The following is an 18,309-nucleotide window of genomic DNA, read 5'->3' as shown; positions in this document are numbered from 1 at the left end:
TGGGACTATTTGATTTATTCTTTCAGTTGACAACTGTATTATGCATTAAAATACAGAACATGATGTTGATTACAGGACTGGAGACCTGGGAGCATTTAGCTCTGTTCCAGTAGTGTAGTCTGCCCAAGGGCAAAAAGAGGGTCACAGTAGAAAAGTGCATTATGCAGTGTGTAAGGCGCTGGAGTGATCCAATGTGCTGTGGCAGAGTTAAATTTGCTGTGAGAGATGCTTCGACGTGATGTCACAAGCCCCTGCTGTGAACTCCTCTCTCAGTCGCAATGAGGTGAAAACATTCTCTCTCTCTCTCTCTCTCTCTCTCTCTCTCTCTCTCTCTCTCTCTCTCTCTCTCTCTCTCTCTCTCTCTCTCTCTCTCTCTCTGTCCAAGGCAGCTCCCTTCCCTTTCTTCACTATTCCAAATGTTGAATAATTTTGTCTTTTTCTGCTGCTGGGTGACTGTGTTGCTGGATGTGTGTGGGACTGCATAACTGCTATTGCTGATGGAATCCAGGATCAGTGTGTTGTGTGCAGGCGGTACTGCAGCACTGAGCAGCACTGCACCGGGGAAGACCACTCCCAGTGTCTCACAATATTATTGTAACACTTTAGGACATAACTTTTTTATGTTTATGGTTACTCAGTTTACACTAACAAAAATATACCAGAATGAGTTTTTCACAAAAGAATCTCTTTGGCTCTCAAAGCACCTTTCAGTGAATTGTTCTAAGGCAGTCGTATTGGAGTAATGTTGGAATCAGCAGTGAACTGTGGACAGATGTTTAGATTTGATCAATATTTCAAACTGATGTTTTATTTATACTTTATCAGCAGAAAGTTCAGGTGATGCCACTCTACTACATCAGTGCAATCTGCATTTTTTAAAATGAGCTGTTTTTAAAATCAAGTAAAATAAAGCTATAAAATGTAGCTAAACCCAGTTTTTACATTTTGTAAATGTTTGTGTTGTCATCAGTATGGGCATCTGCACATAAGAACATAATAAAATGTGGGCATTTATCAATATCCCAAAGTGGTGAATGCGGGAAGAACCTTTATAAATTTAAAAGAGCACCACCTTTATGCCATTTAATATTTTAACAGAAAACAGGACCTGTTTTCCTAGAAGTATAGTCACAGGGCCATATGCAGTGCTTAGTGTTTTCTGGATGTCTTTTCTGTGTAGGGATTTAAACACTACAACAGCACACTTGACATTATTATAATGCCACAATCCGACTGGGAATTAGCTATTTAGTCATTTGGAAAATAAAAAAAGAAAGGAAATGATTTAGGGTCAGTATAAATGATTATTATATCATCTGTCATGATTTCATAAAAATAAATTGTTTTACATGAGTGGTTAAATCCTAAAGAGAAGCCATACACCTTATCCTCTTTTCATTCATGTTTGTTACTGATATGAATGAGAAGCTTTTTTGAACTGTTGCATTGTTTTTAAGTTTTTTCTTTCAGCTTTAAACCAGAAAAATTCTCTCTTAACATGCAAACACTTGGCGGTTCCCATGCTGTTACGTCAGAAAACTCGTACTCTTAACTCACGCCTTTCTGTTTCCAGACTCCCATGTACTCATTCCATTTCTAACAAACAAATTTGAATGACACAGATTTTTACCACTTTTGCAACAGAGTACCTTTCCATAAATTTCAGGTCAGTATGGAATTAACAATTGATCAATTTTTTTCTAAGAAACATGAAAAATGTTATGTTTGCCGCAACTTGAATGATTTAATTTTTTTTTTTTTAATTAGTACAAGAGCTTTCACTGAGAATATTTCTGAGACTTTTACTGTATTTCTGTATATTTTACAAAATACATTGCATGTGCAATATAAGGGATTTAGTGAATGTACTGATGTGTTTGTGGGTCTGAAAGCTTGTGTTATTTCAGTAGAGTACAGTAAAGTAGCTTTCCAGATGCAATAATTCCTGAAAAGAGTTATTGTTTAACATAAGTTACTGCTCATTATGAAACCAGGGTGTTTCTCAACCATTCTACTGCCAGTTTGCAAATCCACATTTAAGCTTTTTGTAAACCCTCTGGCTAATTCAGTCTCAATTCACGGACAATAATTTGTAACCCAGTAAGTTCAATATAAGTTTTAAAAATGTTTTCCCTGTTTATATGAATTATAGCAACTCATGAGTTCTTGGAAATTTTTAGATAAATCTACATACATCATAACATATGTAATCATACGATCCTGCATCATAGCACTAGTGACACTGACAAATAGACGGTGGATAATGAATAGGGATGTACGGATTTGCCAATTTTGGGCTGATATTGCTCTTGGTCATAGGTCATCTGACAATGTGTTTACTAATGCCAGTACAAAAAATGTAGAAACTGGGAGTAGGTTACCCTGGGTTAGAATTATAGACAACGTTTCAAATGAAGTAAAATGATTAAAATATTTGGCATAGGAGCTCAGCACAGACTAAACATAATTCTCTTTCAAAATACTATTAACACATACTTTTCAGATAAAATCAAGCATGTAGATATAGCTAATAAAGTGGCCAGTGAATGTATATACCTGATATATAGTACACTATGGAAAAATAATGAACACTAAGGATGTGTCAAGAAAAAGTGGTAATTGTAAGTTAGAGGAAATCTACAAGCTTTGGCACAAGTGTGAGGGAATGGGCAAGGTTGTGGATTCTGAGTTCATAGTTGGCTAGAGGCTGAGCCTAGAGTTTTTGTCTCTAGGAAACAGTGGTATTGAACCAAGTATGTGCTCCTGTCCTTTGTCTGTCCCATTACCGCTTAGGTCATGTGAAGTCATATTGGCATTTTTATTTCACTTTTCCTGTTTTCACTTTTATTTATCTCAAAGGAGTTCCATATAAGTGTGTATTACACTATTTTGGTATTTTAAATTGCAAACATTTAATTACACACTTCTGTAACCTAAGAATATACATACCATTTGCATAGAAGTTACTGAATAATAAGTCTTAGTATGTAATAAGGCTGCCATTTTAATGGGTTAAATCAAGTATAAAGTATTTTTATAGAGGTGGGCAATATGATGCTAACTAAAGATAAATTGTTTGATGTAGTGTGCAAACAATGGTAAAGATTTAATTCATATGGTTAACTCACTGATACAAATGGTCCACTTATGAACTAAACACAAAACAGCGTATTTTGACTTTGTTAATATGATGTCATCAAAATTGGCAGCTTTACGAATATCCACTTATTCATCCTGCAGCAGTTTAGCTCCTCCCATTTACATTTAATTTTTAAGGAGGTGTTTTACACAGTTCTGCTTTTTCAGTGAGAGCAGGAGATAGAGTAGGCAGCCTCCAGGGCAGAGATTCTGATCAAATTCTCATCGAAAGGAAAGATAAAAAGCTGAATTTAAATTGAATTATTTACATATTTGCTCATAAAATTACACATTATCAGTGGACACTAGGAAAAAACAAAGTGCCCTTTAATAGCCATGGTAAGAACATCCTGTCCTGTCATCTTTTCTTGGTAGGAACTGATCCTATGTTCTTGTCATCCTGACAGTTGATATGGTGAATTAGTTTATGGAGAACTGAGAGGACCGCAATTTTCGAATATGTTATTTTATTATATAATCATGCCGAAATGTTGGTCCTGATTTCGTTGTCATGATGCAATGGACATATCTTTACCCAAGAGGTAGACATAGCTGCAATTAACACAGAGGCTATAACTGGCTTAACAGAATCATGCAGCAGTGCCAAATCACAGGACTAGGATTACATGAAGAAACTGGGACATTTGCTGCTTGTGAAGGTGCTGCAGAGAGGAAGGTCCGGTTTAGATACTAAGAAACTGTTTTAACAGTGTGATAAAACCAGGAAGAGTATGATGCAAAGATGCTTTACATGGTACAGTGGTATGTGGCCATAACGAATGCTAAGCATAGATAGAGTGAAGAACAATTAAGATTAATTAAACACTTATTTAATATTTACGGCTGTCTTTGTTTCATGTAATACTGCTCTGGATTAAATCCAGAATGAAGAACACACTTGTGAAAAAGAGATTACTTTAAACCTTTTACAAACAACATCATTACCTCATTATGCACTAATGGTCTAGCAGGGTTAATGTATAAAGGCCCTGGCCTGTTAGTTACCTTTGTGCAAGAAATGCCCTTAGACTAAGTTCTCACCCTGAATCTGACACTGACATCAAACCGACAACAAAAATCTTGTCTTTGTCAGCAGCTGAAATCGATGCAGTGTTGCTGACCACATGAACTGCAGCAAGGTCTCAAGGTCATGATGGTGAGAAAGCTCATACGATATAATGACATTCAGTAATGCTCTGAAAAGCCACTTTCACTTGCCTTATCTCATATGAGGTGATTTTTTTCCCGAATTTCATAGGTCTCTCTCTGGGGTGATTATATCTGGAGCAAACTATCTGGAGCAGTGCTGTGGCTTGGTCTGCGTTCTGTCAGAGCTCTGTTTGAGCTTATTTTAACATAGCGCTCTCATTTTGGGTGTTCATGAGTGGATATTTATATCAAACAGGTCATTCGAGGTAGGGCTGTAATGCAGATATGCTTGTGAAGTGACCAGATATTTGGTGAGATTTTCATTTAACAAAGCAGCACTGATGTCTTTTTGTGAGTGAAAAATTATTTTTTAACACATTTCAGGTACATACAAGGATTCTAAAAGCTATATTAGAGAAAGATCATAGTGTGATGCAAAATAATAAGGCACATTTAATTAGGCAGAATTAAGGATAAATTATTTGCAAAACAACACATGAAATTGTGCTGAATGAGCATGGAAACCAAAGCCTAGTGAACATCCTGCTCAAAACTACAGCTCGGGTTCACTTGACGTTTGAAAGCGCTGTTTTAGTACCGAGAGGTTTTACACACAGAACTGTCTGTTGAAATGAAATGACTTGCACAAAAGAAGTAGACTGTATAAAGGAGGCTCTAGAAGCATGGTTCCACCAGTTTGAGCATCTTGAGGTGATAACTTTGATGAGCAACAGAAACCACCTTACAGTATCTGTTACCTAGGCAGTCAGCTGATGTTATTCTGGGCTGTGTGCCTGCAGCAAGCAACAAGGCTTTGATTTAGACCGTTTCTTTGTCTCATTGTTCCAGCCTGCTCTGTCACTAATGGGTTGTTAGACAAAGAAAATACTGTATGCGTTTGGATGACAATATACATTTATAAACAATGTATTTTAAATAAAGGACAACATATGAGGAGTACAGAGACTTACTTTACTTAAATTGAGGAAACCCACACAGACACAGGGAGAATATGGAAACTCCACCCAGATGGGACTTGAACCCAAGATGCCAGCACTGGGAGGCAAACATGCTAACCACTAAGCTGCAATTTTTAAGTTTTACTGCAATACTAATTATCCATCATTGTTTACATTCCCCATAATATGCCTCAGCAGTTTTCATGAATACTGTTCACTCAAGCTTCCATCTGACAGAGGCCATTCTGGGCTCTGTCCGACTTGGAACCCAGCTCTTATCATGCTGTATTCAGTAATTCCCCCATACGGTCTCATCTCATAACAGACTTTCTACAGTTGAAAAAGATGATGTTTGTTTGGGCTGGTCCAGTGAGATGAAGGAAAAGAAATGATCTATTTTTGTAGTTGTGGCATGCGGTTTGCCTGCCACCTGCTGTCAGATTTGTATGGAGATCCTCTTACAGTCATTTATACTCATTAAACCCTGACCCCCAAGTCCTCACTAGCTGTCAATTGTAATCAAAACTTGAGAGATTTCTGAGCACCGTAAATGTTTAACAAAATCATTGTTTCAACAATAAATTTAAACACATAAAATACAATGGAAAATTCTAATGCAATTATTAATTCATGCAAAATAAATAAAATAGAGTTTCAAATGAAATATAGAAATATTTAATAAATACTAGTCTTATACATATGCTATTTGTGTTTGATTATTATTGACCAATTAATGCTGTTTTAGTGGCTCACATACAATGTGAGATGTCACTGAAATGTAACTAAATCATACAGGAACACAAGTCAATGATTTATGGGAATACACAATTCTAATATATATATATATATCAGTTCATATCATGGAATACTTATTATCTAACTAATTTGTTAATGGATTGATACTGCTCATCTGACACATTGTAGCTTGCAAAATCTAGTCAGAACCCAGCATGAAGTGTCTGCCTTGACTTTAATCTAAAATACTAAGCATTAAACATTTTGCTTGTTTTTTACAGGACAAAGGATTCTGCAACACAGAAGTGATGTACTCGAGACAGTTGTCTTAGTCAATCCATCAGAAGATACCGTTCTCTCAGAGGTATCAAAAATCACAGATGAATAGCAATGTACAGATAGATTTTCTGAAATGTGACTACACTTCTTCATGCAGTTCAAGTTCAAGTTCAAGTTCAAGTTCAAGAAGTTTATTGTCATTTCAGCAGTATATAGTGTTTACAGTACACAGTGAAACGAAATAGCGTTCCTCCAGGACCAAGGTGCTACATAAGACAATACACAACATTAAAGTGCGACTAGTGTAAAGCTAGTGCAACATGAAACAGTGCACACGCATTAAAGTGCAAAGGACATAGAACACAAAACAATTCTGGTCAAAACAGTTCTGGTCAAAGGCACATAACATACTTTACTTATATCCAATATACTAAGATGGTACTAAAAGCAAAAAATCTGTTTTACTTCTAAAACACAAAGTCAAAGTACTTCTGTGATGTCTTTTTTAAAATGCCTTATATGTCCCTGCTTTTGTCCTAGATTCATTCTCTTGTGTCTGACCCAGCTGTGCATAAGTTATTGGTCCTGAGTGGACAGAACTCAGACCAAGGTGACCTGCTTCTTCAAACTGGAGTGTTTACATATCAAGCCATTTCACGTGTCTTTGCAGATCCTGGGGTAAGTTGGGCATTTCAACTTGGAATCTTCAGCTTGCATTTAATATGGTAATTAAATAAAATTTATATTTTGTCAAAACAGATTGCCACTGAGGTGCTTAACAAATATTTTGCTGGTTTTTAGATTCTGTTTAGCCTGACACACTGCCTCCCCATATGTAGGTCACTTATCAGCTGGACAAAGCAGACCCAGGGCAGCGGGCAACACTCACTGTGTGCTGCCGGACTGAGGCAGGTTGGACCTCCTTGGGGCAGCATTTGAGGGAGTTTCTGGACTATAAGTTCAATCCTGAGCCCATACTGCCCAAAATGGAGGGTGTAACAGAGTTCACGGAGTACATTTCTGAGACAGTAGATGTCCCATCCCCATTTGACCTACTTGAGCCACCCACTTCTGGTGGATTCCTAAAACTGTCAAAGCCTTGCTGCTACATCTTTCCTGGTGGAAGAGGGGACTCTGGCCTGTTTGCAGTCAATGGCTTTAATATTCTGATTGATGGTGGCTCTGAGAGAAAGTCATGCTTCTGGAAACTTGTCCGCCACTTAGATCGGATTGATTCGATTCTGCTCACCCACATTGGTGCCGACAATCTGCCTGGTATCAATGGGCTCCTTCAGAGAAAGATAGCAGAGCAGGAGGAAGAGCAGTCACAAGGCTCAACTACCTACAGTGATTGGATGAAGAATCTCATTTCACCAGAGCTTGGAGTTGTGTTCTTCAATGTGCCAGAGAAACTTCGTACATCTGAATCAAATTTAAAAGTGAAACGTAGTATTGAAGAAGCTTCTCTGACACTACAGTACCTAGACAAGCTTGGAATTAAGCCTGAACCTCTTTCCCGTGTAGTTAGTAATACTATTGAACCCATCACACTCTTTCATAAAATGGGTGTGGGCAGGTTAGATATGTTTGTTCTCAATCCAGTGAAGGACAGTAAGGAAATGCAGTTTCTAATGCAGAAGTGGGCTGGTAACAGTAAGGCCAAAACTGGGATAGTGCTCCCCAATGGAAAGGAGGGTGAAATATCTGTACCTTATCTAACATCTGTTACGGCTCTAATAGTGTGGCTTCCTGCCAATCCGACAGAGAAGATTGTCAGAGTTCTGTTCCCTGGCAATGCTCCACAGAACAAAATCCTTGAAGGGCTTGAAAAGCTTAAACACCTTGACTTTTTACGATACCCAGTAGCTACACAGAAGGACATAGCCTCTGGTGTCTCACCTTCTGCTGTAAAACAGACAAAGCTAAAGCAAAGGACTGACAGCAAAGAAAGTCTTAAGTCATCACCCAAGATGCACACACCTACAAAGACTTTGAAGAAAGAAACCGATGGACAGGAAGAAACAGCCATTGTTGCAACAAGAAGTGATTCTGTTAAGTCTGACAAAAAAGAGGAGAAAAAACACACTAGACCATTGAAACCAAAAACGGAGCTCACAGAAAAGAAAAAAATAATGAAGGAGAAATCAATGAAAAAATTTACCAAGGAAAGGGTATCTAAAATGGATGAGAAAAAAGACAAGGAAAAGAAAGAGATAAAGAAAGAAAAACGTGAAATAAAAAAAGATGATTCTGTGAAAAAAGATGAGAAAAAATTAAAGTCCAAGGATGTTTCAAAACCAGAACTGAGAAAAATTACCAAACCTGATTTAAAACCCTTTACACCAGAGGTTAGGAAAACACTTCACAAAGCCAAAACCCAAGGGAAACCCAAAACTATAAAGAGCAAGACGACTAAGGCAGAAAATGCAGAGATTGCTGCAAGTACTGTGAAGACTGAGGCTGAGCCTCAGGAGAATGGAACAGGAGAAATCAAATCCGTTCCCTCAACTCCAGAAGATTTGACCAAAGAGTTCGAAGTGTTGAAAGAAAAGACACCAACTGAACAGATAGATCTGCCTAAGCCAGAAGAAATTTCCCTCACAATATCAAAACAGCGTGCTGATGAAGAAGTAGGCCTCAGTCTCAGCACTGCTGGTGAGAAAGAAGAGGCCCTAGATTCACAGACTGCAGTAGATATACAGGAACCAGAGAAAGAAGTGGTAGCAACAGTAGAGGTCAAAGCAGCACCTGAGGAAACTCCAGAGGAACGCCAGAGACTGGAGAGTGAAAAATATGAGGATGAAGGCACTGCAATAGAGGATGAAGAGGAAGAGGACGAGCCCCCGAAAATTGAAAAGAAACCAGTAGAGGAGGAAGAAGACATGGGCATAGGGGAAGAAGAAGATGAAGGGCTGGCAAAAGACAGCAAAGATTTGGAGGGTGTTGACAGAAAACATGAAGTTGAAGAAATGGAGAAACACAAAGAAAGGGAAGAAATGACAGACATAAAGACTGTGGAAGAAGGACATAGAGAAGATGAATATGTCATTGAAAAAGCTGAGTTAGAGGAGGCCGAAGATTTGGATGCTATTGCAGATGAAGAAGTCAAAGATGTTGTAGATGAGAAGTTTAAAAAGGAGGAGGACCAAAAGATAGGTCAGGAGACTCAGCTGGCCAAAGAGGATGAGGATGCATACTTGTCAAATGTGGGCGCTCTGACAGCTGGCGTTACATCCACAGTCCAAGGAGCCGCTGCAGCAGAGAGTTTATCTTATATTCAGGATGAGACTATACCAGGTTACTCAGAAACTGAACAAACTATCTCAGATGAGGAGATTCATGAAGAATCAGAGGACAGGATACCTCACCTTCAATATGAAGTTGGCACCTATGATGTCTCGGTACCAGACCAAACAGGCTCCTTTGATGCAATCCATGGCATGAAGGAGATGCAAGCCATGGGTGAAGGAGCAGCAAAAGCATTTACTGGTCTCCAAGAACCTGCTATTTCAATGTATACCAGCATAATAGCTGCTCCTTTGGCAGAGGAGGAGCATGTCTCTTCTGCTACATCCATCACTGAATATGACAAACTGTCTTCTTTTCCAACCTCTGTTACTGAGGATCAGTCAGCAGCATCTGTCTCAGCACCTCAGACTGAAGACACCGGAAAGAGTTCATTACTTCTGGACACAGTAAACAGTATACATCCCATAACGCAAACAGAAGCGACCCAAGGGAAGGATTATCTGCACTCTGCTGGAACCATCTCTCCAACATCCTCCCTAGAAGAGGATAAGTGCTTCAAGTCACCACCTTCAGAGGAATTCCCACCTCTTCCCTTAGAGGGGAAGACAGAGGAGATGCACTATGATGAAGAGGAGGATGAAGAGTATGAAGATCAAACACCAAATGTTGATATTTGTCTTGGAAAGTTGCAGGAAGGCTATGCTGTCTCCCATAAACTCCAAGAGGAAGATAAAGAAGGTGACAAGCCCAAAAGTCCTGAACCTACTGCTGTGGAGTCCATACAGGAGAAGAAAGCAGTGTCTCTTCCAGAGCCGGAAGAAAGAACCCCATCATTGCTTGGAGAAGATGCAGCATCTGAGGATGCCGCACAACTTATTTCTATGGCACATGTCACATCTAAGCCATTGGTTTTAGAATCAGGCAGTTTTCCAGAGTCAGAGGACAGATGTTTCAGCCCTGATGACAGCACTGTTAAAATGGCCTCACCAGCACAATCTGGGCCACCTAGTGCCACCCACTCGCCTCTTCGAATGTCACCTGTTGAGGATAAATCCAGATTATTCCCTGAGCTGTTACAAAAAGAACAGGAGGATGCAATGGCTCCCTCTGAATGTAAAGATGAAAAGGAAAGTGAAAAAGAAAGAACACAATTTGACAAAGTCAAACCATATGAACAAGACAAAGGTATCATAACAGATGAGAAAGACACACAGTTTGAGGAAAAGAAGGCTCAGTCTATTGTAAAAGAGGAGATACCTCAGATTCAAGACATGAATGAGCCCTCCTCTGCAGCAGCTGCAAGTAAGGAAGAGTACTTATTGAAAGAGGAAGATTTATCAGCAGAGAAAATGGCTGTTCAACAGGAAAGCAAAGAAGAGGATGAGGATAAATATGAAGATGATTCTAATGTCTGTAATAAAGTCAAAATTACAGATGAAAAGGAAAGTCATTTATTTGATGATCACGATTATAATAAATCTGCTGAGGTTAAAGCCTCTGTAGAAAAAGATGAGAAAAAGGAAAAGGAAAAAGAGCTTTCTGATGATGAGAAAGAAGATGCAGATGAGAAGCAAGAAGAAGATTATCAGCAAACCCCACAGCCAGAGACAGATAAAGAAGCAGTTCTGTCATTTTTGGAATCTAAAGAAAAAGAGACAGAAATATCACAAGAGCCAGGTCTAATTTCAGCATCAGAAGAAATATTTAGGCCTCCCAAAGAGGATTTCCAAGCTGGGACTTCTGAAAAAAGGCCTGAAACAGAACTTAAGCAGGATATAGAATCTAAAGAGAAACAGGTAGAAGAAATTCAGCCTCAGATTTTAGAGTCAAAACCCAAAATGGAAGATTTACCTACAAAAATGGACAATGAATGGAGTGAGGGAAGTGTGGCAATTAAACAACCTCAAGATGTGAAGTCATCTGATATAAAAGTTGAAAAACTGGATGTGTCTATAACTAAGCCTACAGATGAACCTGGCATTTTATCAGCAATACCAGATGTGGAAAATGTGGACCAGATGACTGGCAAAAAATTAGATACTGAGACAGTATCTTTGCAGTTAACATTAGATGATAAATATGCATCTCATAAAACTGTTCAAGTGTCTGAGGAAAAGGAGACAGAAGACATTACATCTCAAACACAGCTGTTAGCTTCTAAAGAAACACTGGAAGGTCTTTCCCAGACAGTGCTATCACACAAAACAGAAGCTTTAACCAAAATGGATCAACCATGTAAAGACGAGACCATAGCAGACATTTCTAAAAAACAGCATCCACCCTCAGCCGAAGATGAATCCCCCAAAATAGGTCACGATATATTGGTGTGTCAAGAACATGAGGAAAAAGCTGAGAAAATGGACACTCAGCCTTTGAAGTCAGATGAAAAACTATTTACTTGTAAAGGTGACGAAGAATCTACAAAGAAGTCTATGGATGACGCTCAATCAACAACGCATACATTAGAAACTGAGGAAGAATCAATTAAAAAGCTTGTGGAAGACATCAAACCTCAACAACAGCAGCAAGCCTCGGATGATTTGGTCCCCTCAAAAGCAGATTATGAATCAAAAGATGCACAGGCAGTAGAGTGTCAGTCAGTTACAGAGGCATCCAGTATATCAGCCAGTCTAGTTCAAGAACCTAAGGAACAAATGGAGAAAACGCAGACTCATGCCATGAAGTCAGATGAGACATATTTAACCTCTGAAAGAGAGGAAGAACCTACAAAGATTCCTAAGGACACAACCCAGTCAACAACACACACTGTAGAAGAAACAGATATATCCACACAATCAGATTTTCAAACTAGAGAAAAAATTGTAGAAAGCAGTCAGTCGCAAATCTCTTTCATTTCAGAGGACTCAGAATCAGTTTGCAAGCTTGAACATGTATTAAAACCATTAGTTTTGGAAGATGCTGAATCCCAAATACAGCCGTCAACATCAGAGAAAATGGGTGAAATAATTAAATCTGACATTAAACCTGAAAAGATACAAAAACAAGAGAGTCAGCCTGAAATCTGCCACACTCCATCAGAGGAAACAGATTTGATGTCAAAAGAGGATCAGGTATGTATAGAGAAACTAAAGAAGGAAACTGAGCCTCAGAACATAAAGTCAGATGTAATAAGCAAGCCTGACCAGGAGTCTACAGAGAAACATGAAGGAACCATATCTGCAGGAGAAGAAATATGTGTAACATCCAAGTCAGAATATGAAGCTATATCTGAAGGGTTGAGCACAACTGAAAAATCTGTAGTTTCAGAGGAAAGAACATCAACTATACCAGATCAGCTATATAAAGACCAGAAAGAAATCAAATCTGAAATTCAGCAGTTAAGTGGAGAAAAAACAGTCGTAAGTTCTGAGGACAGTTATGCAGTTAGCTATCTTCAAACCACTGTCACATCTGAAAACATCCCAACAACTGAGGCGCAGAAATTAAAAGATATCACCATGGAAGCGGTCATATCTCAGACATCGGGACTGGCTGAAGAGCAAACAGATATTTCCCCTGAAGGAGATCATAAATGGAAAGATAAAGATATAGAAGATGTCAGGTACGAGTCTGAGAAAACCAAATCAGCTGATAAAGTTCAGGATGCTAAAGATAAACAGGTGGAAGAGATTTGTATCGAAAGAACCACACCCACAGCAGAAAAATCCTCTGAAAAAGACCAGGAAACTAAAGAAATGCTTGTGAAACAAACCGCACCACAACCTCTGGAATCACTGTCTATAAGTATTTCTAAACTGAATCAAACTGAAGAGATACACAAACAAGCATCTGATGAAACAGGAGATTCAAAGCTTAAGTTGGAAGCTAAAGTCTCTCTCAGTAGTCCTGTTGAATTACTGCCAGCACAAACTTCACCTGAATCAAAGTCAGTAATGGATTCTAAACTTGATTCTGAGATCAAGGTAGAAGCTGCAACTGCCAAATCAGTGATTCCTGAAAAAATGGATCAAGAAGTTGAAAAATCCTCCAGAGAAGAAACTCAGAATAAATTGTCAGTGTCAAGTTCTGAGGCTGAAGATCTGGAATATCAGACAGATCTTACATCAAAAACACAACAGCAAGGAGATGATGAGCCGCATACATATGAAGAGATCTTACCTGCAGTGTCAGAGAAAATGGACATTGGTGCAAAGTTGAATTTAGAATATAAGGAGAAGTGCCTTGAAGAGATTAAACATGGAGCTCCACATTCTATTACTGAGAAAACAAAACTGGCCTCTGAATTTCCAGAGAAGTACTCAGATAATGAAGAAAGTACAGATGAGGATGAAGGAGATGCCGTCTGCATGGGTGGTGCAGGTTCACGACCACTGTCAGTAGAACCTTGGTCCTCAGAAGAAACCAAAGAAAGCTGCGCTGAACAAATGCCATCAACAACAAGCAGTGTAACAGAGGAAATTTTAAGTAATTTAGGTGATAAAGGTGTGTCCAGAGACTCAACTAGGCTTTCACCAGATATAGAAAAAGACAGCAAGGAGTCTCAGCTCACTTCTATTCCCAGAGCTCCTGCAACACTGACAGAGCTACCTACCCATACCACTGTTCAGTCAAGCTCTGAAGAGTCCAAAAAAACTGAAACCCCAATTTCCTCAACCGACTCTGTGAAACCACAGAAAGAAGTGGAGAGAGAAATGGAAAGAGAGAGAGACATGGCCTCTCCAGGACTGGAACCATCCTCCTCCTCAGATTTTCAAAAAACAGACAGCATTGATGAGAAGCATCCTAAAACCTCTGATGAAGAAGAGACAAAAACAGAGAAAGAGAAAATGGATTTTAATGTCACCTATCAGCCTGAAAAAGAGAGCTATGAAACATCCAAATATGAGCCCTATGAAAAACCTGTCTCAAAGGAACTTGACCAGGACAGAGAGGAGGAAGAGCAGTATCCTCGATCTAGCCTTGACATAGATGTATATGACAATAGAAGGGCCAGCCAGTCATCCCTGCAGGGAGCTGCTTGCACCAAAGAGGAACAAAGTGATGAAGAACCAGTGTCATTTAGCAAGGTTGACTACCATGCATCTTTCTCAGAGACAAAGGCAACTGTGCTGAGTAAACCCAGTACTCCCTCAGAGCAAGATAATAAAGCGAGTTACCAAGAAGAAGAGTTAGACAGAGACCGAATAGATACTCCTTACATGGACAAGAGCTTCACCTATGTAGAGACATATGACAATAGAACGTTACCAGGATCTACATCAGACTCCTCCACAGACTTCCAAGACAAATCTGAGAAATTAGTGAGGGAAGAGGAAGAGAAAGAAAAGGAGACTGTCAAGGAGGACACCTGCTCTCTTTATAAAGAGGAAGCAAAAGGCGCATGTTCTGAAGCATCATTTAAACAGCCTTGCACTCCCTCAAGTCTGTTACATCCTGATAAGTCAGAGACAGAGAAAGAGGGAAAGGGAGAAGAGGTTGGTGAAGACACTGTGTTATCTCTTAAAGCCAAGACTGAAGCTCCACAGCAAGGGCCATTTTCTACATCACAAGATCAGTTAGGCCTTCAGACCGGAACAGTCCCATTATCTTCATCCCGTGCTGAGAACATACCAGAAGCTCAGGTCCTACAAACTGATACAGCAGATATGGGTTCAGCAAAACAACCGAAAGAAGAACTCGCTTCATCTTCTGGCAAAGAAGAAACATTTTCATCTGAAAGATACTCTCCTCCAGAAAAAGATATCCTGCCTTGTCAATCATCTCCTGAGGATCTAACCAGTCAGGTCCCTGCTCCTACTTGTCCTGAAGTGCATCATGTAGATGATAATGTCCTTGTATCTGAGTGTGCAAGCAGTGAAAGTACAATGACTAGCAAAACATTACTTGCAAGTGGAGAGACAGAAACGTACCCAGCCAAAAGTCAAAAAATATTTGCAGAGGAAGAGGATGATTATGAGGACATAGAAGAGGAAGGAGAAGAAGAAGACAGCAGTGACTTGGATTTGGAAAAAGGTGCCAGAGAAATGTCTGAGAAGGAATCCAAAGAGGCATCTGATGATTATAGTGATTCCAAGAAAAATCAAGATAAGGAGAACTTGTCAGATGAAAGGGAATACACTTGTAAAAAACAAGAGGAAGTAATTGTATCAGGAGTTTCTGAAGCAACACTGGAAGAGGACAAAGCCAAGTGCATTACTGAAGATACATTTAGTACCTCCTCTGCTATTTGTCAAGGTCACTCTGAAACAGTGATGGATAAGGATGCCAAGGAAACTGAGAAGCCAAAGGAAAAAGACCTAAGTGAGTCTACTGAGTCACAACATGGATGTGATGTACAGAAGACCTCAGGTCAAACACTTGAGGGAGCAGATTCCTTGACAAGTGTCCAAACTGACACAACTCATTCTTCATCCTCATCTTACAGCTATTCCTCATCAACCTCTGCCTCATATTCAACAGGCCAACACATTGGAGAAGGCACAGGAGCTCCTATTCCAACACCAGTTGCTCATTTGAGGTCAGATGCAGAAAGCGTGTCATGTGAGTACTCCTCTATTAAAGAAGAATCTCTTCCAATGGATTTACCTTATTTAAGCTCTGGGGTACAATCAAGAGATGAATACATGGAAGTATCAGAAAGACTCACGCCTGCAACGACAACAGCTGAATCCATATCTAGTCTTGCAAGGTTTTCTCCACTCAGTCCATTGGAGGAGTCTAAATCTTTCCTTCAAGACCAACCATCATCAGCAGAAGAAAAGTCAGAAGAAGAAGTCATGAGTATGAAATCAGATAAAGAGCATCTTTCAGAACAAAAAGTTATATCCGAGACTGACCTACAGTGCTCAAAAGCAGGCGATTCTGACAAAACCTCACCTCTGCAGCCCGAAGTAGCATCTGCTACAGCAGTAATGTTCGATATTGCACCATTACAGAAAGCTGACTCAGCAGATAAACACTCCCAGGAAGAATCCTCTGACTTTGAACCAGAGGATCATGCAAGTAGTATTGATGAAGGAACAATTCCTTGTAGAATTGAATGTGACAGATCTACACCTCAAAAAGAGAGCATAGAATCAATGCCCAAACCACATGCCGATTTCCAAGCCTCAGCTAAATGTGTTCATTCCGATCAGTCAAATCTGCTAATTCAGTCATCAGAGCAGTCTTCGGACGGCTCATCAAGTAGACCAACAGACGTTTGCACAAGTTCTCAGATTCTTTCAGACAAAGCAGTTGAGCCTGTTGTGGCTGGTACTACTACAGGCCTAGCAGAAAAAGAAGAGGTGGAAAAAGAAAAGAAAGTTCAGCTTACAAAAGAATATGTGGCAGCAGATATTCAAGAGGAGAAAGATGTTAAAACTGACCAACAGAAAGAGAACGAAGAGGAATACAAAACTGTCCCAGGAACCGAAAAGATGTGTGAAGAGAAAGAGAGAACAGAGGATGACCAGAAACAGAAGAAAGAAGAAATGGAACATGAAAAAACCGATATTAAAGCTAAGAAGCAAGAGCTTCAAAGTGAAGGTCTGAAAGAAAAGGCTAAGGAAGAGAGTAAAGAATTGGCTGATGTAAAGTTGGAGGTGAAAAAAGAGGGCAAAGAGAAAGAACATGTAGAAAAGTCTGAAGAAAAGATAGAGCATAAAGAAAAGACAGAGGACAGCAAGGAACCAACGGATGTTGAGCTGAGGGAAAGAGATATCAAGAAAACAGATACACAGGTGTCAATTCAAAAAAGCACCTCAGATTCTGAAATGCAGCAAGAGACTGTTACATGCTTGAGACCAACAGCTGGTGATGAGAAGGATGTTTATGAAGAAGAGGAGAGAGAATTGCCTGTGTTTGACTCAAAAGAGCAGAAAGATCAGACTCTATTCACATCAGTTTCATCAAGTAAACAACCCCCCAAAATGTCAGAGGAAGATTTTGCCCGACCTTCTGATCTCTGCATGGAGGCCAGTTCTTCTCAATCGCCTCCATTATACAAACACCGCAAAGGAGAACTATCCCCATCTTTTATTAACCCGAGCCCACACCATTTATCAAGTGAGGAGGGAGAGGAGGAGTGCAAAAGCGACTGCTCAAGAGAGGATGATTTTGATGATGAACGTGAACAGCACTCTGTTAAGAGGAGATCTCACAAACAGCAGCGTCACCATGCCCACAGTTCCCATGAAGACGGTAAGGAGGGAACACATGCCCCCTCTAGTGCCATGGCAACTGGACATGGAGTATCTCTGGCAGGGGGAGAAGAAACTCCTCCTACCTCTCTAAGTGAGTCACTTCCTTCTCAGTCTGACTCAGATGTTCCACCTGAGACTGAGGAGTGTCCATCTATCACAGCAGAAGGAAACCTTGACTCAGATGAAGATGCAGAGCACCTACCAGTTGACAAAATGTCGGCCACTGGTGGAGGTGGTCACCATTCGTCCTCTCCCAGGAGCCATGATCCTCCACCTGTCCCAATGAAAGACCCTGTCCCCCAACCCCCACACCCTGATGTGTGCATGATCGATCCAGAAGCTCTTCTTAACGGGCAAAGCCACACCGAGCGACCTATCAAGAAAGACTTAAAAACCAACAAGGGGCTAAGGAAGACCCTTGGGAAGCCAAAGTCTGCCTCTCCTGGACGTAAAGGTGATGCAAGGAGCAAGAGGTCCACAACACCTGTAAAACAGGCATCTAAAGACACCTCTCCTCATGCTCCTTCTCTTAAAAGATTAGATTCTGAGAAGACTCTTCGACTGTCTCGAATCTCTGAAACTCCGTCTTCTAAAGGAGAAAACTATTCTGGAAAAGGGCTTGTCAATGGTGTAAAGAGCAATACCGGTATGCTTTT

At 39.9% G+C, this 18,309-nt stretch overlaps 1 protein-coding gene across 1 annotated transcript in view; it reads left to right on the top strand.

Annotated features, from left to right (window-relative positions):
• Positions 1-18,309, top strand: part of map1ab (microtubule-associated protein 1Ab) — a 49,665-nt gene that overhangs the window by 25,842 nt on the left and 5,514 nt on the right. Inside the window, exons 3-5 of the mRNA XM_066648530.1 lie at positions 6,263-6,345; positions 6,801-6,938; positions 7,100-18,299. Of these exons, the coding sequence (XP_066504627.1) occupies positions 6,263-6,345; positions 6,801-6,938; positions 7,100-18,299 (11,421 nt within the window). The remainder of the gene's footprint in view (positions 1-6,262; positions 6,346-6,800; positions 6,939-7,099; positions 18,300-18,309) is intronic.

The sequence above is a fragment of the Hoplias malabaricus genome, chromosome 17, assembly GCF_029633855.1.
Source record: "Hoplias malabaricus isolate fHopMal1 chromosome 17, fHopMal1.hap1, whole genome shotgun sequence".
Taxonomy (NCBI): domain Eukaryota; kingdom Metazoa; phylum Chordata; class Actinopteri; order Characiformes; family Erythrinidae; genus Hoplias; species Hoplias malabaricus.
Note: the sequence above shows the minus strand (reverse complement) of the source record. Positions and strands in the feature narration are given on the sequence as shown.